At 37.5% G+C, this 27,198-nt stretch overlaps 1 protein-coding gene across 4 annotated transcripts in view; it reads right to left on the minus strand.

The window, feature by feature from the left end:
- FGF18 (fibroblast growth factor 18) overlaps nucleotides 1-27,198 on the minus strand; it is a 148,162-nt gene that overhangs the window by 60,525 nt on the left and 60,439 nt on the right. For all 4 annotated transcript variants that reach the window (XM_087948120.1, XM_087948116.1, XM_026668416.2 and 1 more), the window contains one exon: nucleotides 5,793-5,973. In XM_087948120.1, the coding sequence (XP_087804246.1) occupies nucleotides 5,793-5,973 (181 nt within the window). The remainder of the gene's footprint in view (nucleotides 1-5,792; nucleotides 5,974-27,198) is intronic.

A 27,198-nucleotide genomic window follows, 5' to 3' on the forward strand; every position in this document is an offset into this window, starting at 1 on the left:
CATGCATGGTTGAAGAAACTTACTAGCAGAACTCTTCCTTTCTCATTGCAACCCCTACTTAAATTACTTTTTCTAACACAGAGATTAGCCTCACAATATAAAATCACAGCATCAGCAGAATCAAGCTCCTGGGAGAGCATTAACACATGCAACACCCCACCTGCAGCTTGTCGTGATTCTATCAAACCAACCACAGTCTGCTGAACATATAAACTCAGCTTTTGAAATCCACTTTTGTCTCATAAACTGAGAATGGGAAGTTTCAGAAACAATTTGTCTGGCAAAACAAAACAAAAAGTAGTTATGGAGCATTAGAGGAATCTCCTCCAGAAACAAATATTCCAAAAAAATATAAAGTCACTGTACAATAGCTTTGCAAGTTGAAATATATATATATTTTAGTACAAAGGTTGCAGTGTTGAGGACACACTACATTTTTCTGGAAAAAGATCACCTGCTAAGAACTAAAAAGAAGAGAGGTTGACATTCAAAATGTTAAAAATGAAATGCTGGGCAAACAGGAACAAAAATGAATGTAGCAATGATCAGCATAAGTGGTACTTACAAGAAAATTACAAAAATAATCAGAAATATAAAATAACTGCTTGATAGCGATAACAATAGCAATAGCACTTAGACTTATATGCCACTTCACAATGCTTTACAGCCCTCTCTCTAAGCGGTTTACAGAGTCAGCTTATTGCCCCCAACAATCTGGGTCCTCATTTTACCAACCTCAGAAGGATGGAAGACTGAATCAACCTTGAGCCAATGGTAGGATTATTAAAAGACATTCAGAAGTTTAAACTGAATATGATGCAAGGTTATAAAAGGCAAATAAGTTTTAAATTTGACAAGCAGAAACACTGCAGTCAGGATTCAGAAAGTCATAGCGGTCGATCAGATCAATATTTGATACAGACACTAGACTCTTCTGGCTCTAATGCCATTGAATGCCATTCATTTCTTCAGTGTTATTTTTAAACATTGGATTATAAATGTGTTCTAACATACATTGGGATATACAATTTTTGCACACACTTAGCTATCTTCAGAGTGTTTCTGTTGGAAAAGAAGCATAAATAGCATGTATAGGAATGATCTTTCCTCAAAAAAGATGGACTAGGAATGCATAGCCATTTTTTCTGTTAGAGATGACTATCAATCTATGTCCATCCAGTTAAGTTATTCCAAGAGAAGAAAGAAGGAATCCTTACTTCTGTATTGTGGTTTCTTTGTCCACTAGCTGCTGTTAAGATCATCCTGGGATCTTAAGTTGATCAGAGTTGATAGTGAAGTCCATTGCATCTGGAGGGTACTATGGTATGTAGTGGTGGGAAAATGTCTTGGACTAATCCCAAAAATGCTTTTTCAAAAGACAACTGGACTTTTCATGTTTTTTCCTTGAAGAGGTTTTGCTTCTCATCCAAGAAGCTTCTTGAAGAAACCAAGTCCAGTTGCCTTTTGAAAAAAAGCACTTTTGGGACAATCATGACCTGGATGACTGAGAATCACCATAGATGTCTTGGACTAATGCTCCAAAAAGATGTATTAAAAATTCTGCTATTCCCCAGCAAGATGGGGGGGGGGGACTCTGAGAGCTAGGAAACCATACATTCTATTCCACATAACAGCAAAAACCACCACCTAGCACCTAAGTGTTCAGTTAAGTTAAGAAGCCAATTAGTTATAATATCTGAGTACAAGTGTTTCATAGAAAACTGCCTTGCACTATGTTAGTAAACTGGCCCACCAGCTTCAGTATTGTTTACTGTAACTAGATATGCTGAGAGTAAACCAGAAATCTCCTGCATGCAAGACATGTGCTCCCTCCTGAGCTACAGCTTGGACCTGATCAAACTCATTATCCAGAATTCCAAATCAGTCAATTTCACCTCTGCATCCTGTCCTATATTATGTGAATGTCACCTCTCTATAATTTATCATTTGCCCCTTGTTTTGGCTCTCAGGAAACCATTCAGATCCAGAGTTCAACTGCGCATAACACAATGCTGCCTGGCACACAGGAAACATTAACATTACCTTTCAACATAACAGGCAAGCCCCATACTTTGAAATAGAATCTCCCACCCATGAAACACAAATAAAGCCTTTTTTCTACCCCAAGCAAGACCAGCCCTGTAAATGAACTGCACACAAAGAGAGAACAAACAGTATAGAATGTCCTCTTGCTTTTGTGTGCTGAAAACCCAGTGTTTCAGCTTACATACGGCTGCCTCTCCTATCTATTCCATCAGTGTGAGATACCATGTAATGTGAATCTTTTACCTTCCATTTCCCACCCTTTTCCTTTTTAAAAGTCAGTGTGTGCAAGGGAATTAGTCAACCACTTCACATTGTTATAGTCAAGTGGGAAAAGCATTGTACAGAATTGCAAGATTTAAATCTAGTTGATGAATAGGCAGCTACTTTTTAAGTAACCTGTCCAGACATAATCCCCCCTCTCCATTCTCCATGATCTAAAAGCACTTCAGGAACACTCAGCATCTCACCAATATGAAATATTTGGAGAATCTTTCACATTATCAGTCTAGACATAGCCTGATTAATAACCAATTAAATGGATCTTAGTTTAAAAGCCATCTATCAAAATGATTACACCACTCAGTTCAATATATTGTTGTAATGTTTTCTGATTAGAGTTCAGAATCAAATCTACTACAAGAATGTTCCATGTCTGGCTGATGGCAAAAAAAAATAAACCCTAATTGTTTAAGTGTAGCATAATTTTTTAAATATTGAAGTTACTCAACTGCTGGGATCACTTATGAGACAGATCAAACTCTCACAAAAGTTATAAATACTTTTTTTTCAATGTAAAGGATCACAGTATAATAAATCCTCCACTTCAGCCTACCAATACTTGAAATATATCAGTTTGTTTTTTAAAATGTGACAAATATTTGTGTATGTCATTGGAGGCATGGATTTCTGAATATCAAATTTGGCCCCAGTTAAAGTCAACATCTTCTACATCAGCCCGAATAAAATAGAGCTGTTTTCCTAACAATGTTTTCTATCAGCCCCCAAACTGAATTCCAAACAGTATGCAGACCTACGCCTAGTTTGAACATAATTCAAATAGACAATTTTAAATGTTTTGGTTGGGGAAGCGGTGGCACAGTGGCTTAATGACGGTAGAACTGCTGGCCAGAAATGGTCTGCACTCCAGCACTTCAAGCCCAGTTCCATGAGATGGTGTGAGCGCCTGTCACTCGGTCCCTAGTTCCTGCCCATCCAGCAGTTTGAAAGTATGCAATGTTGCAAATAGATAAATAGCTACCACTTCAGTGGGTGGGGGAAACATAACTGCTTTCCCCGTGGTGCACCAAGTACAGACCCCCTTTGACAAGAATGCAGTTCTCGCAGAAAAACTCTTGAACTTGAGAACAAAAGGTAACCAAGTCTAATATGCTGTACCAATGCAGCCAATGGGATTGAAAATGACCTAGTGAAGTACAGTATGGACCCCATATAACTTCTTGTCTACTTAAACTAAAATAATAATACCCTGTACCAGCAGTATGCTACTATATCTCAACTAGATAATCTTATGGGCTCAGGAGACCGGACTATAAAACAAGGGCATAGGGATGCAGATTGCCCACCCCTGCCATATACACCTATGTACAGGTAGTCCTCGACTTACGTCCACAATTGAGCCTAAAATCTCTATTGCTAAGTGAGACATTTGTTAAGTGGGTTTTGCCCTGTTTTACTGCTTTTCCTGCCTCAGTTGTTGAGTGAATCCCTGCAGTTAGTAAATCAGTTAGTAAATCAGTTGTTAAGTGAATCTGGTTTCCCCATTGACTTTGCTTATAAGAAGGTCACAAAAAATGATCACGCAACCTTGGGACATAGCAACGATCATAAATAGGAGTCGGTTGCCAAGCGTCCAAATTTTGACCATGTGATCCCAGGAATGCTGCAGAGGTCGTAACTGTGAAAAATGGTCATAAGTCCCTTTTTTTCCAGTGCTGTTGTAACTCTGAACGTTGTTGTAAATGAACTGTTGTAAGGCGAGGGCTACCTGTATAACACAAAATATGTATAATGCAAAATATTGCCCACCCCGTCATATAAACATATGTATAATGCAAAATTTGTATAATGCAAAATATAGCTGAGTCCTAAGTCTATGTTACATCTGTGATGCCTTAGTAATTATCATGCAGCAGAAAAATGGTTCTGTGTGCAACCTAGACCATTACCATTCTCGAGGCGCCTCTTTTACTAAGCCAAATTCCTTCAATGCCTTGATGTACATCACTCAGCTGAAAGCAATGAAAGACACTGGGGCAAGAAGCTTGGGAGTTGGTCCACTTATCTGGAATTTGCAAAGTTAGGAACCAATGCAGGTGGTCCTTGCTGAACGATTAGTCACTTAATGACCATTTGAAGTTGTGAAGGATTGCAAAAAAATCCTACTTATAACCCATCCTCAAAGTTATGACTACACACACCCCTGTGGTCACATGACTGAATTGTGGGCTCTTGGCAAACAGCTTGTAGTTATGGCCAGTTGTAGCATCCTGCAGATTCATGATCACAATTTGACCATGCAATTTTGAACAATTGCATTTGAACAATGCAATTTTGATGTTTTCCACCATGGCGGCAACCATGGTGACTCACTGAACAACCATCATAAAAATGGTTGTAAAGCCAGATCATATAGTGGCCTGCTTAATGACTGCAATAACTTAACAACCAGTATTCCGGGCTCAATTGTAGTCGCCAGTCAAGGACTACCCATAGAACAGGAAGAATAGGTTAACTTTTTAGAGTTCTAATTTTCTGAGTCGAAAATATATTCATAATCGATTGACCCAGAAATACAGTAAAATAAACATTACTGTATTTTATTCATCTCCACCTCTTATCCTACTGAAACTAAAGGGATGAATCTGGGCTCTCTTTTTTTCCCCCTCCATTTTTCCTCAACCAATCATGAATAATAGATGGACTTTGATTATGAACTTCTTCTACCATACCATTTTCCTATGTTAGAAGTTTTGAGGACATGCTGCTCCAGTGGAGAATCTGAGAAGTTCAAACATAATGACCAGCAAGTTGGATTTTCCCTTTCACCTCAAATTTAGGTAGGTTGATACAAGTAATGCAATCGACTCAGAACAGTCATGGAAGAGGTGCTTTCAGATTAGATGCTTGTTTTCCAAAAGATGATCCTTTGTTTAACCCCTTTTAGTTAGCCATGAAGTTTCCTAGAGGCATTTCAACGAGCCTCATTCACTATCATTTACCCCATAGTATTACCATGAGGAATTTTTTTACAAAAGGAAGGACAATTCCTCCCTGCCTCCATTGTCAGCTGCGATGGCCTCCCTGAGTTCCGTTTTCACTGGCAGAGGGCTACAGGAGGCCATCGCGGAGCAAAACAGAGCTGGGGACCCATTTTTGCTGGCAGAGTGGTCGGCCCATCACAGGCACCCCTGACACGAATGGCGTCACGCTGGCCCACCCTGGCCCCCCGAGGTCAAACACAACCCTGATGCAGCCCTCAATGAAATTGAGTTTGACACCCCTGACCTAGACCATTTAAGCAACAAATAAGGCAAAATTATTTTATTTTATTTTTATAATTTGCCTCATATTTAACAAGCTAATGGTCCTCTCATTTTGGTACCGGATCACTGTATGTCCATTGTCTTGGCTTATTTTATTCAAGTTTGACCAATCAGAGAAGCCAATGAATCACCTCCACGCCTTAGGCACACACAAGAATAGCAGATAGAAGAAAATTCTCTTACCATATTTGTCTCCATCTTCTCCTTTGGCACTGATCCTCCTTCCCAGCACCTGGATATGCTTCCCACTGGTTCGGCTGTAGAGCTGATAAAGTCTGAGCTGCTTCCTGCTGACATCGTCTCGTGCTCGTGTCTGATTTTCCACATGTATCCGAAAATCCACATTTTCTTCAGCAACGAACATCTAATTTTCAAAACAAGGAAAAACAAACCATAAATGATGACGCCATTTTCAATGCACAGTTGTCAAGTAGCACAGCTGATATTTTGCCTAACCAACTTTCAGAAGCTCGTGGACATTAAGATTGATGCTGGCTATTGGAACCTGCAAGTGGAGCTGAGGCTGATTTGACTTGTTTCGAGGACTGGCTACAACTGTGGGAATATCCTGGAGAGATAGGAGAAGGAACTGCTGCAGCAGCTATGGCAATAGCCAGATAAGAGACATCGTTGTCCACAGATGGAATGGGACTGGAGAAAGCATCTTCCAAGTTCTCTGGAAAGTAAAAGCAGGAAAGAGGAGAAATGTGTTCACACTTGCAATATTTTGTTATGATAACCTTAAATAAGGGTAGCGTTGGTTGTCATGGTTTTGGATTTTTTTCTATGCACTACTTTGAAGGGTTGGCATGCCCTTGGTCTCCAGAACCCCATCAAGGTTTCTGTTGGAGAAGAAGTTACTAGGTTGAAGCTCCTTTTCATTCCATCTGAAAGCATGGCACACAGTGTTGAATGGCAGGGCCAGGAAGCCACAGGTAGCCCAGTTCAAGCCTTATGCCAGCATGCAGCAGTGCTTTTGCTTGGTCCCCAAAAAGCCTATTCCTGATCCTTTCGACATCACTATGTTGTGAAATCAAGCAAATCCAGTCCACTATATCCAGTACCTACTATATGCCCAACAAAACAAAAACAAACAAAACAGAGCAACTCAATATGAAAGCAAACACAACTATATTTCTTGATGAGCCTAATGATTACATGTACTCCAAGTAATTTGGGAAAGAACCACCGTTCATTTATGATGAAAAATGTGCCTCCTATTGTGCAGGAGAAAGAGCATGCAGAGTCATGAGTGCCTCTCTCCCAATTTTAAAAATCAATCAAACTTCTATTTTATTCCAGACTCAAGATGCTCCTTCCTCTCCTTTTTCCCCACAACAATCCTAGGTAGATCTGAGAAGAACACTGAAATCTCATGCATGTTTTGGTATTCTTGCCAAAATTATACAGAAGAAACAAATGTTCATATGCATATATGAGTGCTATGCAAAGCTCTATCCTCATTTGTCCCCCTTTTTTAATGTTACATTTTCTCTTAAGAATGCATAAGTGGTCAAAATGGCCATCCTAGGTAACCTTGAATATAATGAATATTTTATTTTCATTAGCTGCAAAAGGATAGCAATGCTTTCAACAAATGAATAGGAATCTGAGGGTGGCCTTCACACAAACCATTTGGCTTGCCTTACTCTACCAAAGCATTTAATAACGTAAAGAATACAAAAAAGGGTTCAGATGTCTTTGCTTTAAAGGGGATTCATTTCTAAAAATTAAATGTTTCTCCATTTAGGCCTCTTTCTGGTTTCAAAAAGTAAAGCAACGTGTCCCTTTAATACTCCAAAAACACTTCTTTTAACTTCCAGACGCTGCACCAGCCTAATAGTAATTATTTCCTTTATGACCTTCCAAACATATAAAATTATCTCAGCAACGTCAACATGAAATATCTAAGATGTCTCTTTCCATCGTCTGGAAAGTAGGGTAATCACTATTTTGTTTTCATGGTTTGGGCAGATTTCCACTCTGTCAATTAGAAAATTTGCAAAGCCGCTTCCTGAGTTCTTTTTTTTTTCCAGGTGTGTCTTGAAAAATAACAGATTATTATTTGCTACCATTTTCTTTTCCAATCTTAACTGCAGCAACCTTCATCAGCAAACTTCTGGGTTGAGGTCGTTGATGGAATCAGAGATGGGCGAGAGAGGTCCTATTCAATGATTACACGTGTCTCTAATGAAGTTAACTACTATAGGCTCATACATACAAATAATAACATGTACATTTTTGTGTCTCTCTATGTTTTAAGTCTTACTTGCACCTGACAGAGAGGAACAATGAATACAGGTAGTCCTCAACTTATGACCACAACTGAGCCCAAAATTTCTGTTCCTAAATGAAACATTTGTTAAGTGAGTTTTGCACCATTTTACCACTTTTCTTGCCACATTTGTTAAACGAATCACCGCAGCCGTTAAGTTACTGACACGGTCATTAAGTGAATCTGGTTTCCGCATTGACTTTGCTTGTCAGAAGGTTACAAAAGATGGTCACATGACCCATGGGGCATAAATATGAGTCCGTTGCCAAGCATTTGAATTTTGATCACACAACCACGGGGATGCTACAATAGTCGTAAGTGTGAAAAACGGTCCTAAGTCACTTTTTGCCCTGTTGCAACTTCAAATGGTCACTAAATGAACTGTTGTAAGTCGAGGGCTACCTTTATGTGCCAAATTTTGTCATCACGGTCTGAGAATATTAATTTCTCAAAATGTGGAATTCGGGTTGCTATTGGAACTTCAATTCATCCTATTCTTGCCACTTTCCATTATTTTCATTGAAAGCATGCACACAAAACAAAGGAAACAAGAATGTTTCTCAGTGGATTGAGTAACAACAATTTTCTTCTAACATCCTGTTAACTTGATTTTTTCCCCCTCATCCATCATGTAAGTTTTCAGACTGTTAGAAAATTGACACAGACCATAGGTTTCCTTGATCTATACGTCTTCCTAGTGGCATGAGAAATTATTCTTAAGCTAACCTTTGGTTAACAGAATGAAATGAGGCCTTCAGCAGGCATCTGTTTCTGGCTCTTAGAACACAAAAAGGAATATGGTGCAAAACAGATACAGCTGGATTTTTTGCGGAAGACAAAACCGTAAGAGTTGAAGCGCAGAGGAGAATGGAGAGCCAGAAGCAGGAAAAAGGGCAAGCACCTGACAATCAGAGATCAGATTGGTATTGTTTTATATCGTGTGATTGGGGGGAAAATAGCTGAGATTCTGGGAAGAGGCGGGAAGGTGTGAAATTTTTGCACAATATAGTTATGAGGCCATCAAAGAGAAGGTTAATATAAGAGTTCCTTTTTTTCCATTGCATGGTGTTTTTTTCCAAATGGTCTGCAGCTTTAGCGATTTCTCACACTTCAGTTAAATCCAGATGGACAGTCTCACGAGGAAACACCACTACGGTGTTTTTTCACACCAGGAAGCCAGGGCATCCTGGGAATCTGCAGCTTGGCAGGCAAATGAGGAACAAAAAATAGCAGTCCTCCTTTGGTAACCAACCACAAGTTCATTCTACCCTGAGAATGAGGTAAGAAAAACAGAACCTTCTCTTGCAGAGGAGGAAAATAATGGGGACTTAGAGGAAAGATTTCAGCACCGTATTAGACTCACGGGTATAGCTTCAGCACAAGCCAGCAGTGGTTAAAAGTGAAGACAAGAAGCAAAAATGGGATAAAAGAAACAGAGTCAAAGCAATTTGCTCAGATTGAATAAAACCTCAGAGGACCAGTGGTTCTATAATTAGGTGAACACAACTTGTGAAGTTATTTGACAATAGTCAGACACAGAGCGATGGCACCCTTAAATCACAGAATTCAATCCGCCAGATTTCCTGCAGAACCAGAGGATTGCTAATGTGAGAAGTAACGTTTCAAAACCCAACCAGTGAAAACCTCAGATTGTGAGAGAGAGAGAGAAATGAAATAACAAGAAACAAGAAATAGGACCTTTGTGAACATGGAACATCTTCTTGGAAAACGGCGACAATACAAGGACATCATTTTTTTTTTGCAAAACAAAACCCCCCCACTAAATCTAAAAAAGAAACCTCTTGCAGATCATGTATATCAATTTCTGTAATTTAACCACACATGTGGCACAGACAACCAACATATGATTGGTGCAGGAAAGTCTAGCAACAGAGTTAGATTTTGTGATCTTTTCAGAGTTAGATGTTGTGAGAACTGAGGTTTTCACATCGTGCCTTTGCTCCTACAAAAGGGCAAACAGCACTGAATGCTACATTCAGTTCCAAGGAAAGGATGAAGTTAACAGGGATCATTAAAATGTAGCATGCTTTCCTTGCAAAATAACTGCTTCGGACTTGAGTGTCTTCAGTTAAAATGGTCCAGTTAGAAAAGGCCTCCATCAGCATCCAAGTAAGGCTCTTATTCAATACTTATACATGCATCTTGCTATTTCTTTTTAAGGTAATCATTGTTATGCAAAGTGCTGGCAAAGAATGAGAAGCAGTGAACGACAGGAATTAAAGACAGGCAACCAAAAATCTGGTTTACATCAACACAGTGCACTAATATACAGTATTTCTCATTGCAGACCAACCTTGTTTTCACCTACCTCACCGATTTCCTTTTGTCTTTAAACTTCTCAGCTCTTTTTCGGAATGTCATCAACACCATCTAGTCATGACTTTCATGTTCTTTCTTTCTTTCTTTCTTTCTTTCTTTCTTTCTTTCCTTCCTTCTTTCCTTCCTTCCTTCCTTCTTCCTTTCTTCCTTTCCTTCCTTCTCTTTCTTTCTTTCTCTTTCTTTCCATTCACTCTCTCTTCCTATAATTCCTTTCTAATCCCATCCTGATTCATTCTCTCTTACTTTTACACTCAGACTACATTTGTTCATCATCTGAAGGACATTATCTAACCACTTTTTCCTAAGCAGGCAAGAGGCAGAGCAAGCCAAGCCATGGGAAGTGGAAACAGCAAAACCAAGAGTTAACTTCCCACAGTATCATCCTTTCAGATCTCCAGGAGGGGGGGGGAGGATAATTCCAGCCCATCCTTAATCACTGGACCGTCTGAGCTGATAACACTAGGCACAATTGGATGGTCAGTGTCATTGCCCACTTTTAAGCACACTGCCTACTATGTATTATTAAAAGGCAAGTGGAGAGGTGCCTGGAAAAAAAAGCTGGCTAGATAATATCCCTGCATCACCCATGTATTCTTAATCCAATTTCTTTTACTTTATCATTCCTCAAATACCCCACACTTTCATCATATAACACTCACTTTTATTATTTTCTGGATATACCAAAGTCTCACTTTTATTTGTCAAGTAGATAGGAGCACATTCTTGTCACAATAATTTTCACTTCTTTTGACAAATATTTATTCCATACAACAGATCACTTTTCTACTAGCATATGTTCATCTTAACATTTCTCTGTTCATTTTCCTATGTTTGGTAACCATTCTACCACTGTACACAAATTCATTTACTTGCTTTAATTGGGGGGCAGTTATGTAAAATGTGCAATTGTTCATTCTGTTTTCCAGTCAAACTGAAACAACTTGGTGTTCAATATATAAATTTTCTGATCCATACACTTCACTGTGTGATATAAATTACCTAGCATCCCCTGCAAATAATTTGATTCTCAATCAACAACAAGGTATCATCTAAATATAAAAATGCATTAATACTGCCAAACAATATCCTTCTAACACTAGGAGCATTCCTTACACATTTATTGATAAATACATTAAACAACCATTTGCTAAATATTCATTTTATTCTAATATATTTGTTATTTCCATTACATACCAAATTTAGCACAAACCCTCAACTCCATATTTATCTAATGCATTCCATAATAGAAACTTATTTGCTTTCTGATATACAGTACATTCCCTAAATAACAATAAACTTCTCTTTGCCCATTCATATGTTTCTCAGTGAACTGCTGTAGAACAAAATCTATATCTTGCTCTCAGAAATTTACTCATTTTTATATCTCATATGTTTTCTGTCAGATTCTGCAATGCTTTCCCAGGGATTCTTAACAAGCAAATCCCCATGTTTATACATTCTTTCTTGTTACCTTTTCCTTTTTATAAGAGAATCATAATGACATTCTTGTAGTAATTATGGCATGAACTTTATATTCATAAGCACATAAAGTAAGCTATATAGCTAACATCACATCAGTTGCACTAACTACCTTTGTGGGGTTATCAATCTTCAACATTCTCATCACACTTTTCATCCAGTTTTTTCTTGGACAGTTACATTTATATTTATAATATCTAAACATAACTATAACATATACAATGTCCAAATTTTCATCACTGGCTCTGAAAAATCCTTCCAATAAGCATCAATAACAGGAATCTAATGCACATTAGATGAGGATCCAATTGATTGCAAACTTTGAGAACATTTCAAGGAGTATTGTATCTGACAACATACTAGAATAACTGGACTCCATTTTCCTGAATCAATTAGACTTTGGCAGTAACACCATCCCCTTACCAATTGTTTGGAATTCTGATATGCAGTATCATCCTACCTGAAAACTTCTCATCACTGTTGATTGTTTCTCTTTGGAGCCAATTTGGAATCTAATTTGAGTTGCTCTGCAACATCATTGATTGGAGTGCTTTGGGGTAAGTGAAATTCAATGACATTCCCTTGAAAAGTCTTTGTTAATGCAATCTAAGTAAAAAGCACTTAGGAGATGAAACTGAAATTGAACAGGAAGAAGCAGCTGACTGTTGGGACAAACCTCCCTTCAGCTGCCAGAATTTAGAAATATGAGATGGGACAGAAACACAAGGGCACCTTTGGAGGATGGAGATAAGCCAATGGGTCCTCTCTGAATTGGAATGACATTCAAAACAATTAAGTCATTCTAACCTTTGCTTTATTTTATCACATTTGAACTAAGTATACTGTGTATTAAACAACACCACGAGTATGCTCCGTCTTGTACTTTTAACTATTAATACTTTCTACATATTAAAAGAAAAATCCTGCATTTCCATAGAAGTCATATCAGAATATTTATTTTATTTATTTATTTTTGTCAATTGCTTACAAGATAATAGGTATAAGTAAAAACATAGTTATGAATACATGGATACATATAAGAAAAATAAAAAATAAAAGAAACAATAGGACAGGGATGGTAGGCACATTGGTGCGCTTATGCACGCCCCCTACAGACCTCTTAGGAAAGGGGTGAGGTCAATAGTAGACAGTCTAAGGTTAAAGTTTTTGGGGTTTGGGGAAGAAACCACAGAGTCAGGTAGAGTATTCCAGACATTGACCACTCTGTTGCTGAAGTCATATTTCCTGCAATCAAGTTTGGTGTGACTAACCTTGAGTTTGTGTCTATTGTTTGTTCTTGTGTTGTTATGGTTGAAGCTGAAGTATTCATTGACAAGTAGAACATTGCAATGTATGATTTTATATACTATACTTAGATCGGACCGAAGGCGGTGTAGTTCTAGGTTTTCTAGGTCTAGAATTTCAAGTCTGGTGGCATAAGGTATTCTGCAATGAGTAGTGGAGTGGAGAACTCTTCTTGTGAAATATTTCTGGACTTTCTCAACTGTGTTAATATCAGATACGTAATGTGAGTTCCACACTGATGAGCTGTAGTCGAGTATTGGTCTAGCAATGTTTTGTATGCTCTAGTTAGTAGTGTAATATTACCAGAGAAAAAGCTACGTAGGATTAGGTTAACAACTCTTAACGCCTTTTTGGCTATGTAGTTACAGTGGTCTCTAGCACTTAGGTCATTTGAGATGAGTACTCCAAGATCCTTGACAGAGTTTGGATCATCAACAAGGTCTTGACTATTCAGCCTGTATTTTATTTTCTGATTTTTTTTGCCAATATGTAGGACAGAGCATTTATTTGTTGAGATTTGAAGTTGCCATTTGTTTGACCATTCTGATACATAGTCAAAGTCTTTTTGAAGGGTGGCAGTATTGTCTGTGGTGTTGAATAGCTTTACATCATCAGCGAAGAGAACGCAGTTGCTCTTTATATGATTACAGAGGTCATTTATGTAGAATATGAAAAGAGTTGGTCCTAGAACACTGCCTTGGGGGACACCACTGTTGACAGGTACAGAATTTGATAGGACGCTCCCAATTTTGACCATTTGTTGTCTGTTTGACAGGAATGCTTCTATCCAGTTATGCAGGTGTCCAGAGATACCATAAGATTTTAGTTTTAGGAGTAGTTTGTCGTGTACCACTGAATCAAAGGCTTTACAGAAGTCTATGTAGATTGCATCTATTGCTTTGCCCTAATTGAGTTGTATAGTCCACATGTTTTTGCAGTGTAAGAGTTGCAGATTACATGATAGTTTTTTCCTGAAACCAAATTGTTTATTAGAGAGTAGGTTGTTTGTTTCTAAGTGGAGGATAATGGATTGGTTAATAATTGATTCCATGACTTTACAGGTGAAATAGCATAAAGAGATTCGTCTGTAATTTTCAACTAGGCTGGGGTCTCCCTTTTTAAAGATGGGGATGACTGTGGCTTGTGACCATAGTTTTGGCAAGTAGCTGGTCCTGAAAAATTTTTCAAAGATTATGCTTAGAGGTTCGGCTATGGCAGTGGATAGCTTTTTTAAGAAGTAGGCACATATTCTGTCTGGTCCAATAGATAGAGATGGTTTTAGATTGCATAGTGCTTTTTCAACATTGTCTTCTGTAAAATCGATATGTATTAGATCATTGTAGTTGTCTATGGTTTGACTAGGAAATACTGGGCATGATCCATTGCTGTTTACAAATACTGAGCCAAAGAATGTGTTAAAGAGGTTGGCTTTAATAGTGTCGTCGTTGCAGTCTTTACCATTAGGTCCTTTCAGGGATGGGATGGACCTTGAGTCTTTTAGTTTGTTTACAAAATTGTAGAAAGCATGGGTGGAATTGGTGCTTAGAAGGTTTTCTTCTTGTTTAATGTGATAATTGGTGCATTCAGTTTTTATCTGGTAGCATAAATTTTTGTATCGGCTTTTGAAGTTGCCAATGTGACCAGATTTGTTTTTCCACCAAAGTGATTTCTTTTTGCATTGAAGCTTCCTTATTGTTTTGGGTAATTTGTTTTTTCTGGTTTTGGGAGTTGTTAATGGTACATGTAGTTTGATGACTCTTTTGACTTCAAATAAAAATATGTTGTAATGGTCTTCTACAGTATTGCATCCAGAGAATAGAAATTGCCAATCAAGGGATGAGAGATCGTTGTTTATAAGATCATAGTTGCCTTTTTTGAAGTTATAATTGGGGATTACATCATTGTGATGATTTTTGTGTGGACGTATGTTGAGACAAAAGTCAATCATGTTGTGGTCACTGTTGGAAAAGGGTTCTTTAATTTGTATTCTGTAAATTGAATTCAAACTATTGCAGAAGATGAGATCGAGGCAGTTGTTAAGTCTAGTATTGTTGGTTACTAGTTGTTCTAGTCCCAGATTTGTTACTGCATTGTATAAGGTTACATGTGTGGGTTCAGTTGTACATTCGTTAAGGGTCCATTTAATATGAGATAAATTGAAGTCACCAAGAAAGATAAAAGCATGTGGGCAGGATGCTGCCCGTGTTAGTAGTGTATTTAGCTTGTTTGCATATTCGATGTCATAATCAGGGGCTCTGTAACATAGTAAGAACCGAAATGTGATATTTAAGGACAGTTCACAGATGATGGTCTAAGGAATAGCAAGCTCCTGGGTAACTTGGGTGTTTTTTAGATGTAGGGAGTTTTTATAGAAGATAGCAACACCACCTCCTCTACAGATTTCACGATCTGATCGGTAAACATGATAGTCTCTTACTGTGGTAATGGAGTCAGGGAGAGATGCATTGAGCCATGTTTCACAGACAAATATAATGACGAATTTAGCCATATTTAGTAAGAGGAGAAATTCAGGTATTTTACTTACAAGGCTTCTTGCATTGAGTAGCTTGCATTCAAGGCCATTTGTGGTTGGGATAGAGGTAGTTAGGGGTGTGAGTGCCTAGTTTTGAGTGATGTTGGATTGGATGGGGTGGGGTTGGATGTGGAGTTGTGGGTTGTGTGACTTTCTTTTGATGCAATCAGCTCTGTAGTCAATGTATAGATCCTTTTCTCCATTGTCTAGACGGTTTTTGAGTTCTTCACGGAGTTCATGGGAGCAGATTCTTTGCAGTATGGATAAGTCTGGTCTTGAGCGAAGTTTTTTGTGGTTGGAATATTGATCCGTGGATTATTTTTTTATCACTCTTTTTTTTAATTGACTTCTTTTAAAACTTTGAGCCCATGAAAATACCTTTTACAAAGGCTCCGTCCACATATTCTCTTGATACACTCATAAATTAACTCTATAACAGAATGTTATTCAAGCCACAGCAGGATTGTGTTACTACACAAACTTTGAAACTTGATCCATCCTGAAAAGTTCAGTTAGTTGTATACAATAAGCTTAATTGTAAAGCATCAAACAACAGCTGTGAACAGCTATGGAAATACGTAAAAAAAATACAAAAAGCAAGGGTAGGTTTATGAACAAACTTCTTTTTCCATCCACCATTATAACTATTTTTACAGGAGAAATGCCTATTCACAAAACAATATGTGTGATTCTCATGGTTAATAGAGCATACGTTTTGAGAATATGGGAAGCTATCAAGCATATTAGTAGTAGTAGTATTCAACTTATGACCACAATTAAGCCCAAAATTTCTGTTGCTAAGAGAGATAGTTGTTAAGTGAGTTTTGCCCCATTTTACAACCTTTCTTGCCACAATTATTAAGTGAATCGCTGCAATTATTAAGTTACTAAGGTTATTAGAGCCATGGTGACACAATGGTTAAAATGCAGTATTGCAGGCTAACTCTGCTTACATTGACAGGAGTTTGATTCTTTCAATCCTGACCAGCTCAAGGTTGACTTAGCCTTTCATCCTTCTGAGATTGGTAAAATGAGGACACAGATTGTTGGGGGCAACATGCTGACTCTGTAAACTGCTTAGACAGGGCTATAAAGCATTGTGAAGCAGTGCTGTTGCTATTGCTATTATTAAATGAATCTGGCTTCCCCATTAACTGTACTTTTCAGAAGCTAGCAAATGGTGATTATGTGACCTCAGGACATTGCAATTATTATAAATACATGCCAGTTGCCAAGCATCTGAATTTTGATTGCATGACCTTGGGGATGCTACAGTGGTTGTAAGTATGAAAAAAAGTTGGTCATAAGTCACTTGTTTCAGTGCCATTGTAACTTTGAATAGTCAGTAAAAAAAATAGTTGTAAGTTAAGGACCACCTATATTATTTAAATATATATGTCACTTTTCCACTTATAGCAACTAGAAATACAAGAAATAAAATACGAGAATAGAGACAGTGTAATTATCATCCACTTCAGTGGTAGGATTCAATTTTTTTTACTACTGGCTCTTTGGGCGTGGCTTGGTAGGGGAAGGATACTGTAAAATCTCCAGTCAGAAGTGGCCGGTTTTCCAAACTACTCAAAATTTCCGCTACCGGTTCTCCAGAACTGGTCAGAACCTGCTGAATACCAACTCTGTTCCACTTCAAAACTGATATTAGTTCTGCTAACAATTAAAAGTTTGGGAAGGAAAGATGGGTTTCCGGCACTTTTCTTGAATTTTAGGAAAGTTGGAGCCAAACATATCTCTGTGAGACATCCATACCAAAATAATCTGGACCCCCAGCAGAAGAGACTGTCCTGCTTATTGGATAGACAACCTTCACACAGCAGGAACTGTTCTAAATTGTTCTCCTGCTGATCTACTGTAAGTAACTGGGCGGGTTCATAGCAGGAAATGTCAGCAACTTATATTCTGAAGGAGTATGGAGGGGAAAAGCATTTTTAAAAATTATTGTCATATTTGAGTATGTTTAAAATTGCCATAAGAGCCCTTCTGATATGGTGGTTAAAGTACCAGGCTAGAAACCAGGGGACCGGGAGTTCTAGCCTCATTTTAGGCATGAAGCCAGCTGCTGACCCTGGACCATTTCTTTTCTCTTAAACTTTAGGAAGAAAGCAATGAAATACCTTAAATGAAAAGTCTCCAAGAATCAGACACAACTGAACAGAAATAAAATAAAATAGCCATAGAAAATGGCTTTAATTAAGAGGCCAACTATGGTTGTCTTTCCCATTTTTATGCCCTCTGACGGCATTACTACAACTTTCAAATTCTCAGCCAGCTGTAGATAATAAATATATATCTTTGTTTCAGATTGTTTAAATGGACTCAGTCTTAGATTTTAATTCCAGCCGTCCATTTAATAAACTTCTTTTCTTTCAAAATGGATCATGGTTTCTCAAAGAATTGGTTATTTGCTTCAACTGTTTTGGCTGAATAAAAACTTTCAAAAAGAAAAATACTTGATGTGGCTTTGGCTTCTTCCAATAACATCACAACATGCTTATGCCCCACGTAAATACATAAGGCTGTAATATCATAGTACAGGTATGTATGAGTTTATTTATTAAATTTATTTTTTTACATTTGTAATAAACTACCATAATCATATCAGAGTTGCTGTTGCAGAAGAAGAGAGGCAGGCATAGTTGTGGTTCTCAAAAATAGAATTAAAGAATGGAACACAAAGCAAATACCTGCTTTTCACCTATCACAATCCATTTTACAGATAGTTGGAATATTGCTTATTTATATTTGGATATGCCTGCCTATTAGAAACTGCAGTGCCTGAAATTTTGTGGTTTTTAAAAAAATTAATTTTGTGGCACAGTCAAAGAGGGTTGTAGAGTTAACCATACTGGCTAGAGATTCAAAAAAGACAACTCTGGAGGATGTCAGATTAAGGGTAGGTGCTGTAATTCATGACACAGCATGAAACAGGTCAAAGGAGACATAGCAGAAACCAGTAATTCATGTCACAATGGCCAGCTGAGATTACGGTGTCAAATTGGAGGGAAAGGCCACACACTGTGGGTCACTTTCCAATATTTGCCTGGTAAAATAGATATACTTGATTTCCCACATTTCTTGAAAATACAACAGAACAAGTCAGGTGAATACCTAAGCGCCTACAGCCCAACAGAATCTGTCATGGCATTTTAAGTTTCAGAAGCATTTTCCCTTTCATCAGAAGAGTGCAATCAGGTTATTTATTTGGGCATTTAGTTTCCCCATGTGTGCGTGTTCATTCAGCATACTGAATAATATAGCACTAGATTCTAGAATTTTGAGATCAGAAAGAGAACAATCTCATGGTGTTGCAGAACTAGGAAAAGATGCATATGTATCTCGTGTTTGCCTATAAAAAGCAATTGGCTTTAGGACCTTTTTATAAAGAGCAATAAGAAATTAAGCAAACATTTGCTTAGGCTAACACTAAGAACTACTGAACCAGGGAAAAAGTGCTGAAAGCCAGAAAGTGGAATATTTAAAAAAAATAACAGTTTTTAGTTAATGTACAATATAACAGGAACGAAAGATTTTGTTATATTTGAATGTAAATGTTAAATTCACATATAATACTTTGAAATAAGCACTTATCTGAGCTTTGCAGTGCAATTTGATACTCCACAGGAAAATTCTATATTGAGATAGATAGATAGATAGATAGATAGATAGATAGATAGATAGATAGATAGATAGATAGATAGATAGATATAGGTGGGTGGATGGACATGCACAAATGTGTAGTTTGCAAAATATTATTGCAAATTCTTTCTAAAATGTATGTATTTGGAAAGAGCTTATGAATGGAGAAATGAACATAAAATATATGTTTTTGTGCATTTTCTTTTTTAAAAAGGCAAATTGCAGTGCAAATTAGCTGAATCAAACTCATAAAGTATGCTGAGACATAGTAAAACTGATAGAGAAAAACAAAATGGTTAGTTTCATAGGGTTTTTCTCATTTTAACAGTTATATTTCTCATCACACCCTGGCATGGGATGGCTGGATATGTTCAACTTCAAAAACTGTGATAGATTTGTTTTAATTAAATTTAAATTTTAGGCCATCTATTACCTGATAGCTTTTTTAAAAGAATATTTGTTAAATACGTATAGTTTGAGGATATTGAGGGTAAGGGTGAGAAGAAGGTGATGTTGTTAACGAAGATGGCAAAATGGATGGTTTTAATTAAAGAAAAGAATTTATTTAGTTTTATTTCTACTTGGAAATTGTTTTTGGACTTTTGCTCAAAACTGGAAAAAAATAAAACTTTGATTTTAGATTTTGAAGATTATAATTATTTTTTAATTAAAGAAATGGCTTGAAATGTTGTGAAATGGTTGATGTTGTATTATTTTTGTAATCTACTGCAAAGGTCCCCAACCCCCCAGGTCGGGGACTGGCACCGGGCCGCAGCATGCCAACAAGTGGGCCACGCAAGCCAGCGAAGCCCCATCTGCAGTATGCAGGTAGCATGAGAAACCATGCCTCCTCTGGTCTGTGTAAAAACCTCTCTCCTTGATACTGGTCCCTGGTGCCCAAAAGGTTGGGGGCCGCTGATCTATTCCCTCTAAGAAAGTCTTCTATATTTTTACTTTATAATAAAACTTAATAAAAATAAATAAACTGGAGAAAGCAACACTATTTTGGCAACACAGTGTTTTCACTGGATTACTGCTGAAGAAAAAGAGTTCATATCAGTTGCTACTTCTTTCATGAGACCATCTCTTAAAAACAGAAAGGTTCCCAAGAAGTTTAAAAAATATATAACAGCTGCCTGCTCTGTGGATGCAGATTTACAAGGGAATTGATTTCTGATGCTACAAGATAAATTTGAGGACACATTTTGTGGTTGCAATGAGTGGAAACTACTAACCAAACTTTTACCCTATACAAGGAGAGCATCAAGACAAAGTTGCAATGCTTCAGCAGCATCAAATTGACATAAAGCAAAAAAAAAAAAAAAGATTGGCAACCTTCAAAAAATTCACAGATAGAAATCATGAAGGAGGATTAAATTCCCACATTATTTTCTTAAGGTCATTTCAGGATTTACAAGGTTAGTGGTGCAATTGTGCATGCATGTGCGCCTGTGTAAGACCGAGTGTGTCCCAGGGAGTCCTGTTTTTTTTTAAAAAAAAAACTGCAAAGAGTTAATTGTGTAACTTCACACAGTGGCCAGGCAGAATGTGAATAGTCTAATGTTAGGAGCTCCAAGTCTGCTCCAAAATTCTACCTGAAATTCTCCCTAATATACAAAGTACCTATTTATTCCTGAGTTAATATTTCTCTCTCTCTGCATGTCTCTTTAAAAAAAAAAATCTGGAAAGCATGTAAGAATAAACTGGACTGGAAAAGTGGCGCTGTTTATTCAGTTCTTCAGCATGCCCTGAACCCCTTCTTTCAAAGAAAAAGTAATGGGATGTTCCCCCTGCAGAGCCTACAGAAGCAAAGGGATAGGTTATTATTGTTGCTTAATGACTTGTGTTGCTTATGTATGAAAAAGGGGACAAACACAATGCAACAAGATGAAAAATAAAGGGGAGAAAAATACATGTACTACATTATGCAATGTATTAAAGAAAGAAAATAGCTCCATTTTTAAATAGGTGATTAAACTTTAATCAAATTAAATGAGATTTTCCACACACAAATAGAGGGAGAACACGTATCTTCAGTTCACCATTTTAAAGCTATAATAACAATATATTTCCATCATAACAAAACAAACTATTATGATATACTCCAAGCACAATAAACTTGTTATACATTGATAAATTCCAAATTTTTATTGTATAGTTCAACACCATGTTCACATCTCTAAACCACTTGTTTCCCTCTGCCAAATCATATTTACAAACTTAGGGATATTAAATTCCTGATAATCAAAACAAGAAAATTGCAGAACATGCTGCAGTGCTATGTCAAAATCCCCTTCAATATATTACACTTCAAGCATAATGAGGTTTGACAATGAACCTTTTTCTGAACATCCTCTGGGGAGTTCAATAAATATTTTTAAAAAGGAAAAGTTTTGTAGAATTTTGCATAGTCTAATATTGTAGGAAACATATTTAACATTTTTAAAAAACCACTTACATTGATTTGTTAACATGGGACATTCTGTTCCCAAATTCTTGCAGGTTACCAATATCTGACTTATTATTCTTTAATTGTATATAAACATGAATTGTAAATTTAGAATCTCCCAAAACTCCTTTCAATAATAATATTTAGGGGTTCAGATGCTGCCAATGCACCAGGTTGAAATTGTACAGCTGAGAGGAATGTTAATTTAATATAATGCCATTGTTTAAATTATTCTGGCAAAATAGCAGATGATTTAAAAGAATTGTTTACAATGAGCAAACCTAAAGAATTAATACCACTTTTTGCCCAAGGACTCCAGAAAGAAAAGATTTTGTTGCAATTTTAAATTGAGTATTATCCAAAAAGTGTCATGTATCATGAGAAAGGGAATCCTGAGAATAAGGATCAAATTTAAACTTCCATCCCAAGGTTTTCCAAATATGCCTTCAATGAGAAAAAACAACTGAATTTCCACTAAAAAGAGAGCCAATCCTGCCAAGAACTTAAAGGGGTCAGATAATATTTTTCTAGATGTACCCATAATAGTTTTTAAGCAAATCACAGAGTGCAAATCATAAGATAGGCGGTTTTAAGAGTAGAAGTCCAGAAAAAATAAAGCCCCTATCTTTGTAAGAAAGTTGCAATTTAGATAACAAAAATGTTGGAGTCTTTTAAGTATTAAAGGACACAGAGCAGGCCACATGGCATTGTTGACATTGTACCAGCCTCTCTAATACATGAAGCTCTAATACATCGATGCTGCCTAATGGAAGGGCAAGCCTCCCAAGTTCTAGAGCCAGGTGTCTTATTAGGAATTGCTTCTGATAAATGTTCCCATAAATTCAGGCTATCTGCCTAGGAGAAGCTGCCCTCTTTTTGAGGAGGGAGGGAGTGATCAATTGAGGACCTAGATTGTACTTTCAACGGTAGAGATGTGTTCCTAATCAGAACATGCTAGACAAGATTACAGGCTTCATGACAAAAGGAAAAAAGTTTAGAATTAAGTTTTGGCATAGGACTAGAATGTATATTTATTGATTTACATTTTAATTTTCTTTTTATTCAGGGATGGATCCCAGGACACAAACATTATGAAGAACAATATTCTGTTCTTCAGTATATATGAAAAGCAAAATAGAACACAGAGCAGAATATATGAAGAACAATATATGAAGATCAAAGGTATATAGGTCATCCTCTCAGCTTACTATTTTAAAAAAATCCTTATAGCAATTTTTCTTATTAACCACAAAGGCAAAAAAATTCTGTGATCACAAATGGCTTTAATACTTGAAACGCAACAGGAAAGTGGTTATCTGCACACAAACCCAATAATTGTCACAGCATATTTAAACACGTCCTCATATAGGAAATCTCTTTTCCAATTCCTGGTTGCATTAATTTGCCCATTCTCTTTCTTTGTGAGTGGGGCAGATTGCTACCCTTTTGTGGATGGATATGATTTGCAAACTTAACAGCAAGAAAATTTTACAATCATGCTTCAAGTTGTGATAACTTCCCTGAAACTTATTTCCAAAAGTACAGCTGGATCCCTTTTTAATCACTTGCTTGGGAACTGTATCAGATGATGGTTTTCCAGATCTCAGTGCAGTGCAATTCTTGTTATCTAACCACTTGCTAACAGGGCGTGCTAGATGTTGTAAGCTCAGTAATGTTTAGAGAAACTTGGGATTCACTGCCCCAGCCCACATATGCATATCACAGGAAGAATTTGAAAACTAATTCTGCAAAGTGTTGTGCCAAACAGCTTGCACAATCAGCTCCATTGTTTTATATACTATATGGAAAGAGGCACATCGGCTGTTTTGCATCATCAAGGGATATAACCAGAAATACAATCTTGTTGCCCCATGTTTTCACCTAGCAAAGCCAGCAGAATCCAGACTGCAGCAAGTCAGAAACCTCAAGGCCAGTCCAATCCCTATGAAGTTCAAATATGTGTTTACAACATTTGGACAATGCTGGATCCACCTTATATAGTGACAAATGGTAAGACACTGTCCAAGGGAAGAAGAAATGAACTAATGGTGCAAAGTTTTTAAGCAGAAAAAATTATTAAGTAACAATATTGCTTCCCTGGCTCTAAACACATGTATGATGTTATTTCCACCAAGAAATTGTAATTTCTTCATTCCACATACTTAGACAATAAATCTGAGGGTGCCTTTCACTTATCTAGCCCTGGTTACACTTCTCATTTTTAGACAAGGGGGTCTTATCCTTGAAAAAAGCCAGTGGTCATTCATGTGCTTACAGAAGGCTTTTACAATGTCCACGAGCCCAAATAAAACTAAATGGTTGGCATAGAGAGGTCAGGGGAAGGGGCTTTCCAAAATAACAGATGGAAGAATGGGACCTAATTCTTCAAACAAGTGACAGAGGGAATATTCCATTGCCAAACTGGTTCAGTTTTCTGTCATGACTGATTTATATGATTTGTTGAAGAATTAACCTTGCATAAGGGGATACTCTGTGGGGGATGCAGTAATGTTGGCTATTATTCAGTATATGCTGTTCCATGTTATCTCCAGGGGTTCAAGGAAACAAGAGTCTTAGAAAGTGGATCAGGCAAATAGAATAGAATAGAATAGAATAGAATAGAATAGAATAGAATAGAATAGAATAGAATAGAATAGAATAGAATAGACGGAGTTGGAAGGGACCTTGGAGATCTTCTAGTCCAACCCACTGTTTAGGCAGGAAACCCTACCATTTCAGACAAATCGTTGTCCGATCTCTTCTTAAAAACCTCCAGTGTTGGAGCATTCATAACTTCTGGAGGCCAGTTGTTCCACTGATTAATTGTTCTAACTGTCAGGAAATTTCTCTTTAGTTCTAGATTGCTTCTCTCCTTGATTAGTTTCCACCCATTGCTTATTCCCTAATTACAGGAGGTATGGACCTTGTAACTTAGTTGCTTTTGTCTGATTTTTTTTTTTAACCACCATACTGCTTGGCCTCAGTATTGAATTGTCCTTCTATAGCCATAACAAAGAGTAACAGTGGGATATTTAACATATAGCCTTGTTGTTCACTTTTTTCTTTCTTAATTATGGCCAAATGGTCCAGTGGGAATTGCAAGTAGCATCCATGGCCTTTAATACAGAGATAGCTTGATGGGTAAATATGATTTTTACTAAACTCTAAGATCACCTTTAGGCTATAGAGGGCCCATAGATGAAAGAAAATCAATTTCACATTATAAACACTGTCTCCACTCCCCAGTAAAATACACATGGCCCCAGATTTCATCAAACTGCCCCTCAGCCTTCTCCAATCATGTTGACTAGAGATAATTAGAGGTGTGTTCCAACACATCTTTTGTAGAGAGCTTTTTAGGAAGGGATGACCTGGATCAACCTTTGAGCATCTTTGGATCAAGTTCTTTTAAGACTGATTTTCCCCCTACTATTTTCATGCTCCGTTATGTATAGCATCCAATAGATCCCTACAAAAGGGATCTCCAATCCATACATGGCTATGCTGCATAAGATTCTTGCAGTTGTAATCAGTATGCTGGTTGGATGGTGGGGGGGCAGGCTGCATCAAAGAGTTGTTCTTCATCATAACATGATGAGTTTCACAGAAATCCTATCTGGAAGGAAAACATTTGGATCATGTGCAACAACTGAATAAAACTCCTTGCATTACAAGAAAAGAAGCCAAGCTACATGGATTAAGTATCCATGTTTGGAACCAACAACCTCACCAACCAGAAAGTAGTGGGATGGGAACTGACCAAGTGGCTTGGTCTGTGGGGCTTCCTGCCCCCAGAATTTCCAGAAGAAAATACAAGTGTGTGAGCTTTCCCATGTAAAGAGTCCCATCCCAGAGTCTCAAGTATCATTTCTTGAACACAAGAGATACAGAAGGCACAAGGGATTCAATAGATATCCATGAAGAACTGAGCTATTTCTCAATTCTTGGCAGGTTAAAATATGTGAACTCAATGCAATGTTTTCCTGCAACTTACTTCTGTCTTTGACAGTTAGTACATTTATGAGCAAACACATTCCTTGCTGAACCTTAAACAGTGTTAGCTGAGATATTCATTAACTGATTGTGATTTCCAAACCTGCCTCAATGCTGCCAATTTTTTATCATATCCTAGGAACTGCCTAAATGGCATCACTGAATGTGTGGCACACCCATCGTCTGCGGTCTGGACATTTTTATTCCTGTGTTACAAACTCAAAACACAGACTGAACATTCTTAACCATTTGTCCACAGAGAAATCCAATTTAGCTAACCCAATCCACACATACATAAAAACCAACATTTTCCATTAATGGTAGGGCTGAGATTTGATTCAGACTTATAGGCTAAGACAGGGTGGTCATTTCAAAGGCATTTTTAGAAGATTTCTGATGCTGAAATATGCATGTGTGTATTTGTGATACCGACAGTACATGGTCTGTTGTATGGGCAAGGCTTCATTTCTTAAAATCTTGCTTAATAGTTTGCCTGGGGATGAACTGTACTCAAACTCCATTTGTTCCAGCCAGCTCCTTAGTATCAGCTTGAAAGAAACATCTACATGAAGAATCTTTCCTCTCATACCTGTCACATAGCCAAGCCTGCCCAGCTTCATATTTATCTGATCTAATGTAAAAATCTCCATCTTCTCCAACTCTGTCTCTCCTCCACAAGACTGAAAGTGTGACTTCCCTCCATGGTTGTTTTGGAGCAAGGGTCTTCAAACTCGGCAAATTTAAGACTTGTGGACTTCAACTCCCAGAATTCCTGAGCTAACATGACTGGAGGAGGAATTCTGGGAGTTGAAGTCCACAAGTCTTAAAGCTGTCAAGTTTGAAGACCCCTGGTTTGGAGTGATCAAGCACCAGGCATTTATTCACATAAAGCCTCATTCGAGCTTCATAAACTACCAGTCAGGCATTGCACAGGCTCCTTATCAACATGAGTTTAAACAGGTGTTTAAAAAAGGTCACAAATGACCAATGGTTCATGCAGTGGACCACACCAGTTGAAGGTTAGAATTCCCCTGTCCAATGCAGGTCAACAGTTCCCCATCATCAGAATGAGACAGACAGCAAAATCGTGAGTAAGAGCATGAGAATCAGAGGAAGCATAAGAGATGAATGAATAAAACAAAATCAGCAAGGGATAGAGTAAAAAAAATGGAACAAAGGAGCATAGGACACAGTGAGAGTAAGAGAGAGGATGCACTAAAGACAGATGAGCAAATGAGGGGGGAGAGGGAGGGAGAGTGAGCGAGTGAGAGAGAATTAAGGAGACAGATGTACAAAGGAAACAGATGAGCAAGTGAGACAACAGCAAGACACACAAGAGAGAAAAATACTTGGTCGAATGGTTGTCCAGTCTATTTTTGAAAACCTCCAGTGATGGAGCACCCACAACTCTAGGAGGCATTAATTAATTATGCTTACTTTTCTTACTTCTAGGTTGGACCTCTCTTTAACAAGCTTATACCCATTACTTCTCGTCCTACCCTTTGGCGCTTTGGATAATAAATCAATCCCCTCTTCTGTGTAATGGATGGAAAGACCCTAT

This window comes from Notechis scutatus, chromosome 1 (assembly GCF_049901735.1).
Source record: "Notechis scutatus isolate UNSWTSFEM ecotype Mainland chromosome 1, rNotScu1.2, whole genome shotgun sequence".
Classification (NCBI taxonomy): domain Eukaryota; kingdom Metazoa; phylum Chordata; class Lepidosauria; order Squamata; family Elapidae; genus Notechis; species Notechis scutatus.